General features: G+C 44.1%; 1 protein-coding gene across 1 annotated transcript in view; it reads left to right on the forward strand.

Annotated features, from left to right (window-relative positions):
- psmd13 (proteasome 26S subunit, non-ATPase 13) overlaps positions 1-13,611 on the forward strand; it is a 58,978-nt gene that overhangs the window by 15,397 nt on the left and 29,970 nt on the right. Inside the window, exons 2-6 of the mRNA XM_073050000.1 lie at positions 4,325-4,403; positions 4,486-4,520; positions 6,282-6,337; positions 8,527-8,570; positions 8,708-8,794. Coding sequence (XP_072906101.1) covers positions 4,325-4,403; positions 4,486-4,520; positions 6,282-6,337; positions 8,527-8,570; positions 8,708-8,794 — 301 coding nt within the window. The remainder of the gene's footprint in view (positions 1-4,324; positions 4,404-4,485; positions 4,521-6,281; positions 6,338-8,526; positions 8,571-8,707; positions 8,795-13,611) is intronic.

The raw sequence follows: 13,611 nt of genomic DNA on the forward strand, positions 1-13,611 counted from the left end.
ACTGTCGCGTGGCACAGGCAGTAATCCTGAGATTACTACCTTTGCAGTCCTTCTTCTCAACTGCCTTCCTAACTCCCTATATTCTCCTTTCAGGACCTCTTCCCTTTTCCTACCTATGTCATCGGTACCTCTATGTACCGCAGCCTCTGGCTCCTCACCCTCCCACTTCAGGATATCTTGGACGCGAGCAGGAACATCCCGGACCCTGGCACCAGGGAGGCAAACTACCATCCGGGTCTCCTGACTGCGTCCACAGAATCGCCTATCTGACCCCCTAACCATCGAGTTCCCTGTTACTACTGCCTTCCTCTTCCTTTCCCTACCCTCTGAGCTACAGAACCGGACTCTGTGCTGGAAGCACGGCCACTGTTGCTTCCCCCAGGTAGGCTGTCTCTCCCCCCCACACCCCCAACAATACTCAAACAGGAGTACTTATTGTCAAGGGGTACAGCCACTGGGGTACTCCCTAGTACCTGACTCTTCCCCTTCCCCCTCCTAACCGTGACGCACCTGTCTGCTTCCTGTGGCCCCGGTGTGACCACCTGCCTGTAACTCCTCTCTATCAACTCCTCACTCTCCCTGACCAGACAAAGGTCATCGAGCTGCAGCTTCAGTTCCCTAACCCGGTCCCTCAGGAGCTGCAGCTCGGCGCACCTGACGCAGATGTGGACGTCCGGGAGGCTAGGAGACTCCAGGACCTCCCACGTCCGACACCGAGATCAACAAGCTGCCCTCACACTCATAATTCCCCTTTCCTCAAATAACAGGGAAAACTGAAACCTAAACCTACCTTGCCTCGCCCGCTTTCGCCTAAGCCCGCTGAGCCCAAGCCCTCAAGCCTTCACTCTGCTGCCGGCTCACTCCACTGCCCGGCTCACTCTGCTGCCCGCTGTTTAAGGCTGTGTCCTTTTTAAGTCTTCCCCGCTTCACTGCATGACGTCACATACCTGCGCGGTCCCGCCTCTCTTAACTCCGATGAGAAGAAGGAAAAATCAAAATGGCTCCCACCGCACTCCCATTCTGCTCCTCCGACTTCCTTCTCCAAAAAAATTAACCTTTAGGGTGTTCTGCACAAAGACTCCCAAGTCCCTTTGCATCTCAGATTTTTGGATTTTCTCCCCATTCAGACAATAGTCTGCACATTTATTTCTAATACCAAAGTGCATGACAACGCATTTCCCAACGTATTAAATTGCCACTTTCTTGTCCATTCTCCTCATCTGCCTTAGTCCTTCTGCATCCTACCTGTTTCCTCAAGACTACCTGCCCCGTACCAATCTTCGTATCACCTGAAAACTTGGCATCAAAGCCATCATCTAAATCATTCATATACAGCATGAAGAGAAGCGGTCCCAATACCAACTCCTTTCTTAAAGAGTTAAGTGACATTTGCAATTTTCTATTCTCTGGCACCATGCCAGAGTCCAATGATTTCTGGAAGATTATTGCCAATGCCTCCACAACCTTTACCACTACGTCTTTCATAACTCTATGGTGCAGTTTATCTGGTTTGGGTGATTTATGTACCCTTGGATCTTTTGGCTTTTTGAGCACCTTCTCCCTTGTAATAGTAACTGCACTTACTTCTCTTCCCTCACACCCTTCAACATCTGGCACATTGCTAGTGCCTTCCACAATGAAGACTGATACAAAATACTGTTCATCTGCCAATTCCTTGTCTCCTTTATTATTTCTCTGGCCTCTGTTTCTAACCGTCCTATATTAACATCTCTTTTTATTTTCTACATACCTGAAAAAGCTTTTACTATCCACTTTGAAATAGTTTGCTAGTTTGCTTTCATATTTCATCTTTTCCCTCCTGATGTTTCTTTTGGTTGCTCTCTGTAGGTTTTTAAAAGCTTCCCAATCCTCTTCCTGCTAATTTTTGTGTTGTTGTATGCCCTCTTATTTGCTTTTGTATTAGCTTTGACTTCCGTTGTCAGCCACGCTTGTACTAATTTGCCAACTAAGTATTTCTTTGTTTTTAAAATACATCTGTTCTGCACTTTCATAATTTTTCCCGGAAACTTGCGCCATTGCTGCTCTGCTGTCAACCCTGCCAGCATCTCATTCCAATTTTCTTTGGCCAACTCCTCTCTCATACCACTGTAATTTTGTTTACTCCATTGAAATACTGCTACGTCAGACTTTACTTCCTCCCTATCGAATTTCAAGTTTAACTCAGTCATATTGTGATCACTGCCTCCTAAGGATTCTTTTACCTTAAGCTCCTTAATTGCCTCCAGTATAACACATAATCCAGTATAGCTGAGCCCCTATTAGGCTCAAAGACAAACTGCTCTAAAAAGCCATCTCATAGGCATTCAGCAAGCTCACTGTCTTGAGATCCATTACCAATCTGATTTTGGTAATGGATTTTTGTCACAGCTATGAGGTTTCTCACAGGTTAGCGGTGCTTGTTAAAAGTACAGAAGGGGCATTGCTGGGAGAAGGCCAGTGGTGAGAGTAGGAGTGTCAGGTTTGGATACAAAGGAGGCTTCAGTTCAATTGAGGTGCTAGCTCTGGGTAAGCTTCTTTTAAGGTTCCAGTTTTTTTTCCCTCTCTTACTGTATCTGGTACAGTCAGCCCTCCTTATCCGCGGGTTCTGCATGCACGGATTCAACCAACTGTGGATCAGGAAAACCCGGAAGTTCTCGTCGTTTGACCTCAAATCTCATTTGGTTGCTACTTTGTTTCTGTGTAAAAAGCAATTAAGTGGTCAAAGCAATTCCTCAAAGGCTAAGAGGGAGCGTGAAGTGCTATCTCCCGCCAAGAAAGTAGAAATCATAGATCTTTTGAAAAGTGGCATGTCACTTGCCGAAGTGGTCCTCAGCCCTCAACCTCCACAGGTCCTGACTTAAGTATTATTGAGCCTCCTCCAAAGTGTCCTTATTCCCTAAACAATACAGTGTAACAACTATTTACATAGCATTTCTATTGTATTAGGTATTATAAGTACTGTAATCTAGAGATGATTAAAAGTATTACTCGTTGTTTGAGCATTGTTTGCCTCGCGTCTCGTTCGTTTGCTACTTGTGTTATGAGTGAGAGGAAGGAGTTTAAAGCTAGGAAGGGATGGCTGGATAGCTATGTAAAGTGCTACAGCCTCAAGAACTTAAAGTTCAGGGGAGAATCGGGATCAGCTGATGCCGAGGCAGCATCAGCGTTCCTAGAAGAGCTACAATGGTTGTGTCTGTACTGAACATGTACAGACTTTTTTCTTGACATTATTCCTTAAACAATACAGTATAACAACTATTTACATAGCATTTACATTGTATTAGGTATTACAAGTAATTTAGAGATGATTTAAAGTATATGGGAAGATGTGCGTAGGTTATATGCAAATACTACACCATTTTATATAAGGGACTTGAGCATCCACGTTTTTTGGTATCCGTGGGGGGTCCTGGAATCAATCCCCCGTGGATAAGGAGGTCCAACTGTATTGTAAATAGCTGCTGTGTGCTCTTCATGCCAGATGTTAGAACTACATCTGCGTGAAGTGCACCCACCCTGTAAGGTATCTGGAGCAGCAGCTGGTTGACCTTCAGCTTGTTCGGGAGAGTCAGGAGATAATTCAATCAGAGTTATAGGGAAGGAGTCACCCCTAAATTGCAGGAGGTGGGTAGCTGGGTGACTGTCAGGAGAAATGTAAATGTAAGTAGACAGTTAGTACAGAGCACCCCTGTGGCTATTCCCCTCAAGAATAACTATGCCGTTTTGAATACTGTTGTGGGGGATGACCTCCCAGGATAATGCTATGGAGACTGGGTTACTGTCACTGAGCAAAGGTCTGTGGTACAGAAGGGAAAGAGAGAGGAGGGGAGTGGTAGTAATAGGGGATTCAGTAGACAGGGAACAGACTGAAGGTTCTGTGGATGTGAACGGGACACACTAATGGTATGTTGCCTCACTGGCGCCAGGATCAGGAACGTCTTGGATTGTGTCCACAGCATTTTGGAGAGGGAGGGAGAGCAGCTGGATGTCTTAGTATGTATTGATACCAATGACATAGGAAGGAAAAGCAAAGAGATCCTTAAAAGAGAATTTAAAAAGCTAGATAAAAAGCTGAGAGGCAGGAACTCCAGGTTAGTAATTTCTGGATTGTTGCCTTTGTAGAAACAGGATGATATGGCAGATTAATGTGTGGCTGAGAAGCTTGAGCAGGGGGTAGGGCTTCAGGTTCTTGATGGGATCATGGGTTGTTAGAGAAGAGGGGTGGGTTTCCTTGCCTTTATAAGGAGAGGGCTGGGTCTGCTGCGGGGGCTGGGTCTGTGCTAGACCGTGCTTCTTTCTCTCAACCTTCCTTTTTGAACCACAGACTCTGGCACCAGCTGACAGTGCGACTGCAAAGCTTTGTCCAGAACCCTTGCTTTGCCACTGGCGATGGTTTAATTAAGGTAGGCAATGCACAGTGTACTTTTTTACAGTTATTTTAATTTTCTAATTGTATCTCTATAATTCGATATTTTTCTCTTTCAGCTGTATGAAAATTTTATCAGTGAGTTTGAACACAGGTGAGAGTTTTACTCCTAACTGTTGAGCTTAATGTATTGGAATTTGCTGCACGTTTCCATTTCAGGTCCTTCCTGGAAAGCTGCAATAAACAGAACTGTGCAATGCTGAAATGGGTCCTGGTCCATACTGACTGTCTACCCTAATCACATCTGCCCACATTAGGCCTGTATCTTTCCCATTCACCTACTTGTCCAAATGCCTTTTGAAGGTTGTGCCTGTCTCCACCACTACCTTAGACAGCTTGTTCTAGATAACCACCACCCTCGGTTTAGAAAATTCTTCCCTGTGATCTGCTTCGAACTTACCATTCTCACGTCAATCTTGCACTCTCCTGTTCTAGTCTAGTGATACTGTTTATTCCCCTTGTAATTTTATTAACCTCCATAAGCTTTCCGTCAGCCTCCTGTGAATAAAACCAGCCTATCCCATCTCAGTCTAAGCAGGCTTTCTAATCCAGGCAGCATGCTGGTGAATCTCCTCTGTACCCTCTTTGTTGCTCCTGCATCCTTGACCCTGCTGTGGCAGGCTCGGGATCTTGGTGTCATATTAGCAGATTTTCTGGACTATTTAATTCACTTTTTTTAAAAACAAGTTTGTGATGCCTCATTCTGTGAACCACAAGTTGAAATGTAGCAGGGGTACCGTGGCCCCAGGAGGTAGGGGGAGGGAGAAAGGGGAGGAGAAGTTGTGGGTGGGAAAGGGAGTGGAGAGTGGGAGGATAGAGTTGGGATTGTTGAGTAGTCAAATCGTGATCACTGGAGTTTTTGATTCAGATTCAGATTTATTGTATGTACATTGAAACATAGAGTGCAATGTGTTGTTTGTGTTAACAAGCAACACAGCCTGTGTGGGGGGTTTGTGCTGGAGGCAGCCTGCAAGTGTCACCACACATTCCAGCGCCTACATAGCATGTCCACACTGCTCGGCAGAATAACACAGAACATAAACAACAAAGCAAGTCCTGTTCCTCCCTCTCATCCACACACAGCTGTTGAGACCAATGGTAACTCTCAGTTCTTGGTTCATGCCTATTGTAATTCCAGTGCTCCAGGTTAAATGTTGTGGAACCTCTCTCTCTCACACTCACCAGCCTTCCCCACTCATTCTGGGGAAAGATTTTGCTCAGCTCAATGTCATGTTTCTGGTTACTTAGCTGGTTGCTGACCTTCCTGCTGAGGGGATAGATTCTTCATTTCACAATCAGACTCAGCTGACAAAAGTCATAATTTGTAGTTTTGTGGCAGGAGTACGAGGCAATACTTAACAAATACTATCAATCATCATAAGAAATATACGTATGAAAATTTAAAATAAATTAATACAAATAAGAGACCAAAAATAGTGATGGAGTGTTCATGGGTTTCCTGTCCATGTAGAAATCTGAGGGCAGAGAAGAAAAAGCTGTTCCTGAAACATTGAGTGTGTGTCTTCAGGCTCTTGTACCTCCTCCCTGATGGTAGTATTGAAAAGAGGCCATGTCTGAGATGATGGGAATCCTTAATGATGGTTACCACTTTTTTGAGGCATCACCTATTGAAGGTATCCTCAGTGGTGGGGAGGCTAATGTCCATGATGGAGATGGCCAAGTTCGGGTCCATGTCTACACATTGCCAGGCCTGCAGGTAGAATCTGGGACATTAATTTGATGCCTCACAGGAATTTGAGCTGTGAAACCTTGCAAAGAGAGTGAGTTGCAAACTTGAATTTACTGAGATATTGTTTCTGCTGTGGATGAAAGCTTTTGCAATGTGTTGTTACAGGATTAACCCTCTGTCCCTTGTGGAAATTGTTCTACATGTGGTGAGGCAAATGACAGGTGAGTGTTTCCCTGACCAGGGATTAACAAACAATCTACTTCCATGAAGTTCCTGCACTCGGTGTTGGAGGGGAGGCTTTCCTAGTCCCATTGCTTGCTGTGTGGGGGAGGTTCTTGGAATCTCGCCATGAGATTTCATCCCTTTCATCAGGATTCCCTGTCCCATTAATCAGAAAGCCATTGATGTTGTTGGAGTGGACTGCTAAGTGTATATTGTGTTACACATCTGGCACTGACTCGTTGCTGTGGAGCGCACCAGATGACACTTTTGGTGGTTTGAAATGCTGTAAGTGTTAACTGCTACCAATAACTCAACCACGACTACAGCCACCGATCTACATGGCAACCCTGATCCCATCCTATCAGTGACATTCCCTTTATTTTGTCTATCCCTCGCTCACCTTAGAGACATAGAACATTGCAGCATAGAAACAGGCCCTTCAGCCCACCTAGTCCAAACTATTATTCTGCCTAGTTCTATGAACCTACATCTGGACCTAGCCCTCTATATCTCTCCCATCCATCTACCTTTCCAAATTGTTGCAATTCTCCGCTTCCTTCTCTTTAACTTTAGTTTGTTTGCTCTCAAAAACAGTTCTGTGAAGGGGTCCTTTGAACTTGAGATGGGTTTCTCCCTTCACAAAATAGAAGATTGGCTGACTGGCAGGAAGCAAGGAGTGAGAATAAAGAGGGCTTTTCTTGGTTGGCTGCCGGTGCCTAGTGTGTTCTTAAGGGGTTGGTTTTGGGACCACTTCTTTTTATGTTACATGTCAATGATTTGGAATTTGTGTCCAGGTTTGCAGATGATATAAAGATAGGTGTAGGGGAAGGTAGTACTGAGGAAGCAGGGAGTCTGAAGATGGACTCAAACAGGTGGGGGAAGAGGAGAGTCTACATAAGGACTTGGACTGGTGGGTGAAGTGGGGAGTTGTGCATAAGGACTCAGACAGGTGGAAGCGTGGGAACTACACAAGGACTTGGACAGGTGGGGGAAGTGGGGAGCTTTCACTAGGATTTTAACAGTTGGGGATGTCAGCACTCATCCTCAGCACCTTCCTCTTCAATAATGGAACTAGGTATTTTCTCACCAGTGATCTTGATCCGAGTTTGTTTTCTGATTGATCTGTACCTTTCCAGGTTTGAAGGAATTATGGATTACCCATGTCTGCAGCCACATACCATAAGGTACAGATCTTGTGGTTCCAAGTAGTTGTCATCCTGTAGAAAGCAGAGTACAGGGTTAATCACAGAATTTTTAGTGTGGAGGAATAGCAGGATCTTGGGAATCCACATCTATAATACCCTCAGTTGCAGTGTAAGTTGATATGGTTGTTAAGAAGGTATATGCTTTATTGGCCTTCATTAGTCGGGAACTGAGTTTAATAACTGCTTGATAATACTGCAGTTCTATAAACCCCTGGTAAGTTCACACTTGGAGTAGGGTCCTAGTGTATAATTCCCAGGGTTATCTCTATTACTCTTTATAGGAAGGACGTGAAAGCTTTAGAGAGGGGCAGAGGAGATTTATCAGGATGCTGCCTAGATTAGAGAGGATCATCGGAGGATAGGTTGAGCAAGTTAGGGCTTTTCTTTTTTGGAGCAAAGGCGGGTGAGAGGTGACTTGATAGATGTGTACAAGATGTTAAGAGACAACGATTGAGAGGACAGCCAGAGACTTTTTCACAGGATGGAAATGGCTAATATGAGGGAGCATAATTTTAAAGTGATTGGAGGAAAGTATAGGGGGATATTAGAGGTATGATTTTTACATAGAGTGGAAGGTTTATGGAACATGCTGCCAGGGGTGGTGGGAGAGGCAGATACATTAGAGACATTAAAGAAATTTTTAGATTGGCACATGGATGATAGAAAAATGGAGGGCTATATGTGAGAGAAAGGTTAAATTTATCTTAGAGTAGGTTAAAATATCGGCACAACATTGTGGGCCTGTTCTATGCTCTACTCTTCTATGTTCTAAATATTATAGCATTTCTATTTTAGAATATGTTATGAATTATAGTAAATGTTAAATGTGCTACTGTGGAATATTTAGGGAGGGTCAGTACTGCATTAACAGTATAACACTTGTACTTTGAGTTGTACAAGTTGTACTTCGGGGATTTTCTTTATCCTAATAAAGAGCTATTGCTCTCCTCGGGTGTCTGCTGATGTGCTTTGTTTAATTGTAGATCCGAATGTGGCTTTAACGTTTTTGGAAAAAACAAAAGAAAAGGTCAGTGCTTTGACTCCCATTGTATTGACTTTACTGTGTGTAAATCTGTTGTATTTGATTTTGCTGTGATTTCACTTGTATTAATTTTACCGGGGAAAATCTGTTTTTATTTAGTTTGATGATTTGTCTTTATTTAGGTCAAATCAAGTGATGAGGCAGTAATTCTCTGCAAAACGGCGATTGGGGCATTGAAGTTAAATGTTGGTGATCTGCCGGTGACAAAGGTAGAATTAAAAGACCATTCTATTCTAGAAACATAGAACATAGAAAACCTACAGCACAATACAGGCCCTTTGGCCCACAATGCTGTGCCGAACATGTACTTTAGAAATTACCTAGGGTTACCCATAGCCCTCTGTTTTTTTTAAGCTCCATGTACCTATCCAGGAGCCTCTTAAAAAACTCTATCTTATCCGCCTTCACCAACATCGCTGGCAGCCCATTCCACGCACTCACCACGCTCTGCCTAAAAAAAACTTACCCCTGACCTGACTTACCTGCTTCCAAGCACCTTAAAACTATGCCCTCTCATGTTAGCCATTTCAGCCCTGGAAAAAAAGCCTCTGACTATCCACACGATCAATCATCATCTTATACACCTCTATTGGGTCACCTCTCATTTTCTGCCACTCCAAGGAGAAAAGGCCAAATTCACTCAACCTGTTCTCATAAGGTATGCTCCTCAATCCAGGTAACATCTTTGTAAATCTCCTCTGCACCCTTTCTATAGTTTCCACATCCTTCCTATAGTGAGGCGACTGTGAGCTGAGCACAGTACTCCAAGTGGGGTCTGACTGGGGTCCTATACAGCTGCAACATTACCTCTCAGCTCCTAAACTCAATCCCACAGTTGATGAAGGCCAATGCTTCATATGCCTTCTTAACCACAGAATCAACCTGCGCAGCAGCTTTGAGTGTCCTATGGACTCGGACCCCAAGATCCCTCTGATCCTCCACACTGCCAAGAGTCTTACCATTAATACTGTATTTTGCCATCATATTTGACCTACCAAAATGAACCACCTCACACTTACCTGGGTTGAACTTCATCTGGCACTTCTCAGCCTAGTTTTGCATCCTATTGATGTCATGCTGTAACCTCTGAGAGCCCTCCACATTATACACAGCACCCCCAACCTTTGTGTCATCAGCAAATTTACTAACCCATCCCTCCATTTCCTCAGCCAGGTCATTTATAAAAATCATTAAGAGAAGGGGTCCCAGAACAGATCCCTGAGGCATACCACTGGTCACCGACCTCCATGCAGAATATGACCCGTCTACAACCACTGTGGGCCAAGCCAGTTCTGGATCCACAAAGCAAGGTCCCCTTAGATCCCATGCCTCCTTACTTTGTCAATAAGCCTTGCATGGGGTATCGTATCAAATGTCTTGCTGAAATCCATATACAATATATCTACTACTCTACCTTCATCAACATGTTTAGTCACATCCTCAAAAAATTCAATCAGGCTCGTTAGACATGACCTGCCTTTGACAAAGCCATGCTGACTATTCCTAATCATATTATGCATCTCCAAATGTTCATAAATCCTGCCCCTCAAGATCTTTCCATTAGCATACCAACCACTGAAGTAAGACTCACTGGTCTGTAATTTCCATGGCTATCTACTCCCTTTCTTGAATAATGGAACAATATCTGCAACCCTCCAATCCTCTGGAATCTGTCCTGTCCCCATTGCTGATGCAAAGATCATTGCCAGAGGCTCAGCAATCTCATCCCTCACCCCTCACAGTAGCCTGGGTTACATCTCATCTGGTCCCAAAGACTTATCCAACATGTTGCTTTCCAAAAGTTCCATCACATCCTTTTTCTTAATGTCTGTGTGCTCAAGCTTTTCAATCTGCTGTAAGTCATCCCTACAATCGCCAAGGTCCTTTTCCGTAGTGAATATTGAAGCAAAGTATTCATTCTATCTTCTCCGGTTCCATACACACTTTTCCACTGTCACACTTGATTGGTCCTATTCTCTCATGTCTTATCCTCATGCTGGTTCTCTGATGGACTGGCAAGCAGTGAAATTGAAGGTTAAGTAGTTCGGAGTCAGGGATTAAACCTATGCTCTGCAGGAGCAAAGGATGCTGTATGAGTAAGTTTCTAAACCACCGTTCAGGTTTGACCCTCAACCACAATGTTCCCTGAATCAATTTGATACTTTCCATTGATTTCCCCAGAAATTTGGTTTTCTAGCACTTTAGATTCACTTGTATGACATTGAGAATTTGCTGAGTGAACGAGATACAGCAACGTTTGTGGAACCAGACAGCATCCCAGATGTCAAATTGAAAATTTGTGCTTCAGAATTTAGTGTGTTTCTAATCTAGTTGGTCTGGTTCACCTTGGAGACTGCCTAGGTATCTCCTGTGTAGAAAAGTAGGAGAAATCTACTCACCCTATCAATGTCACCTCTACCAGAGTGTTGGAAGGTGCCGTCAACAGCATTTACTCAAGTGCTGTTTACTCAGCAATAACACATTCGTCCACAGAAGTTTAAAACGGGAGATTTATAATGGGTAAGCAAGAAGTGACAGCAGTTAATGAGAATTGGTGTCAAGTTAAAATCAGTGTTAGAGAAATTAATGGCACTGAAAGGTAATAAATACCCAGGGTTGATAATCTGCATCCAGTGTACGTAGAAATGGAGCAACACACAAATTGCTGGAGGAACTCAGCGATTGAGCTGCATCTGTGGGAGGAAATAGATAAGTTATCATTAGGTTTGCAAAGAGATATAGATAGGTTAAGTGAGTGGGCGAGGGTCTGGCAGTTGGAGTACAAAGTTGGTAAATATGAGGTATCCACTTTGGAAGGAAAAATGAAAGAGCAGATTATTATTTAAATGGTAAAAAATTGCTGCATGCTGCTGTGTAGAAGGACTTGGGAGTGTTTGTGCATGAATCATAAAAGGTTGGTTTGCAGGTGCAGCAGGATATCAAGAAGGCAAATGGAATGCTATCCTTCATTGCTCGAGGGATTGAAATTAAGAGTAGGGAGGTTATGCTGCAACTGTACAGGGTACTGGTGAGGCCACACCTGGAGTAGGGTTATGGGGAAAAGGCAGGTAGGTGGGGATGAGTCCATGGCCAGATCAGCCATGATCTTACTGAATGGCGGAGCAGGCTTGATGGGCCAGTTCCTCCCACGTATGCTATTTGACCTGCTGATTTTCTCCAGCGGACTGACAAAACGCTAGAGGAACTCAGCAGGTCAGGCAGCATCTATGGAGGGGAACAAACAGGGCTCCTAAAATAAAGAAAGTGTTGACACTTGGGAAAATGTCTGGTATAAACAAAGTGATTGTAGATTTATAAAGGGTGATTGTGTTTGGTGAACCTACAGAGGAAGTTTTGAAGATGCAACAACAGAAATAGACAAGGAAGAACTGGTGTATACACTTTTCAAAAGATAATTGATAAGGTTAATGTAAAAAGATGGCATGCAAACACATGGGATTGGGATAATGAAAATTTGTTAACAAGCATGAAAGGTTTGGGAAAAATGAGAGCACGTCATTGAAACTTGCTAGTCTGTCTGACTTGCTGGCTGATCTTCGCTGGACCCATGGGTGACCCACTTAATGTGTGGAATATGCTGTTCAGGGTAGACTCTAGACATGGTAACGTGGCAGATGGAGGTACAGAGACAAAACACATCAAGGCATATGAGGAAATGTGAGTGTGGTATCGGTGATGGAAGGTCAGAGAGGATGAGGAGTGGAGTGTCAGATGAAGGGTGAGAGGGATGAGGAGTGGTGTCTGATGGAGGCTGGAGGAGGGATGAGTGTGATATCAGTGATGGAGGGCGAGAGGGATGAGGAATGTGGTGTCAGTGACAGAGGGTCAGAGGGGATGAGGAGTGGGGTGTCGGTGACGGGATGAGGAGTGTGGTATCAGTGGAGGGTGGAAGGGGATAAGAAGTGTGGTGCCAGTGACACGGGATGAGGAGTAGGATTGGTGGGGGGTGAGAGGGATGAGGAGTGTGGTATCAGTGATGGAGGGTGAGAGGGATGAGGAGTGTGGTATCAGTGATGGATGGTGGAATTGGATCAAGAGTGTGGTGTCAGTGATGGAGAGTCAGGGTGATAAGGAGTGTGGAGTCGGTCATGGATTGGCACAGAGGAACATCTAATAGTTAATTCTTGCTCTTTTTTTCTACTTGAACTGCTGCATGATTTGGGATGCATGTTACTGTAGTGGTGAGTGTAACACTACAGCATCTGCTGTAAGATAGGGGTTCAGTTCCCAGCACTCTCTCTGGGGAGTTTGTACCATCTCCCTGTGACAATTTGGGTTTCCTCTGGGTGCTCCAGTTTCCTCCCACATGCAGAGATGTGTGGTTAGGGTTAGTGAGTTGTTGACGTTCTATGTTGCCATGCAACATTCCCTTACTGATCTGATTTGTTGCAAACAATGTATTTCACTGTTTGTTTTGATGTATTTGTGACAAATACTTCTAATCTTAAGCTTGCCTTTTTCTGCTTCTTGCTTGGATTGTCCCTTTCTAATTTACCCATGGGTTCCCTCCCCATCACACTGTTTTAAACTCTCCCCTACTGTTTGGAAGGTGAACAGTTCTATAGGGTTTGATAAGTGTTGGAAGCTGATGGTAGGTTTGTGATGGATTAATGGTGAAATGAAGGGTGCAAAGTGTCTGAAATCCCTGAAGGATGGAGCAGAAGGAGTGGTCACTCAGTATAATGACTGGAAAGGGTATTGGACAGCAAGAAACGGGTGAGAAACACAAGTGCTGGAAATTGAAAACAAAAACATTAACCACAGAGAATTGCTGCAACTTCATTCACTGTGGTGGGGCAGACTCAGCAATGGTGTTGGAGCAAGAGTTGTGTTGTCAAGGCAGCTTAGCAGAGAAGGCGTTGGGAAGTGAGAGACTTCTCCATTATCACAAATACCAGAATTCAGCCACATTGTGGGAAGGGCAGGATGGTGATTTTTACAGGATTCAATTCCTGTCCTGGATCTGAGAAGAATTGGAGGCAGCTTCAATTGGGGTACATGTCCC

The sequence above is a fragment of the Hemitrygon akajei genome, chromosome 6 (genome assembly GCF_048418815.1).
Source record: "Hemitrygon akajei chromosome 6, sHemAka1.3, whole genome shotgun sequence".
In the NCBI taxonomy this organism is placed as follows: domain Eukaryota; kingdom Metazoa; phylum Chordata; class Chondrichthyes; order Myliobatiformes; family Dasyatidae; genus Hemitrygon; species Hemitrygon akajei.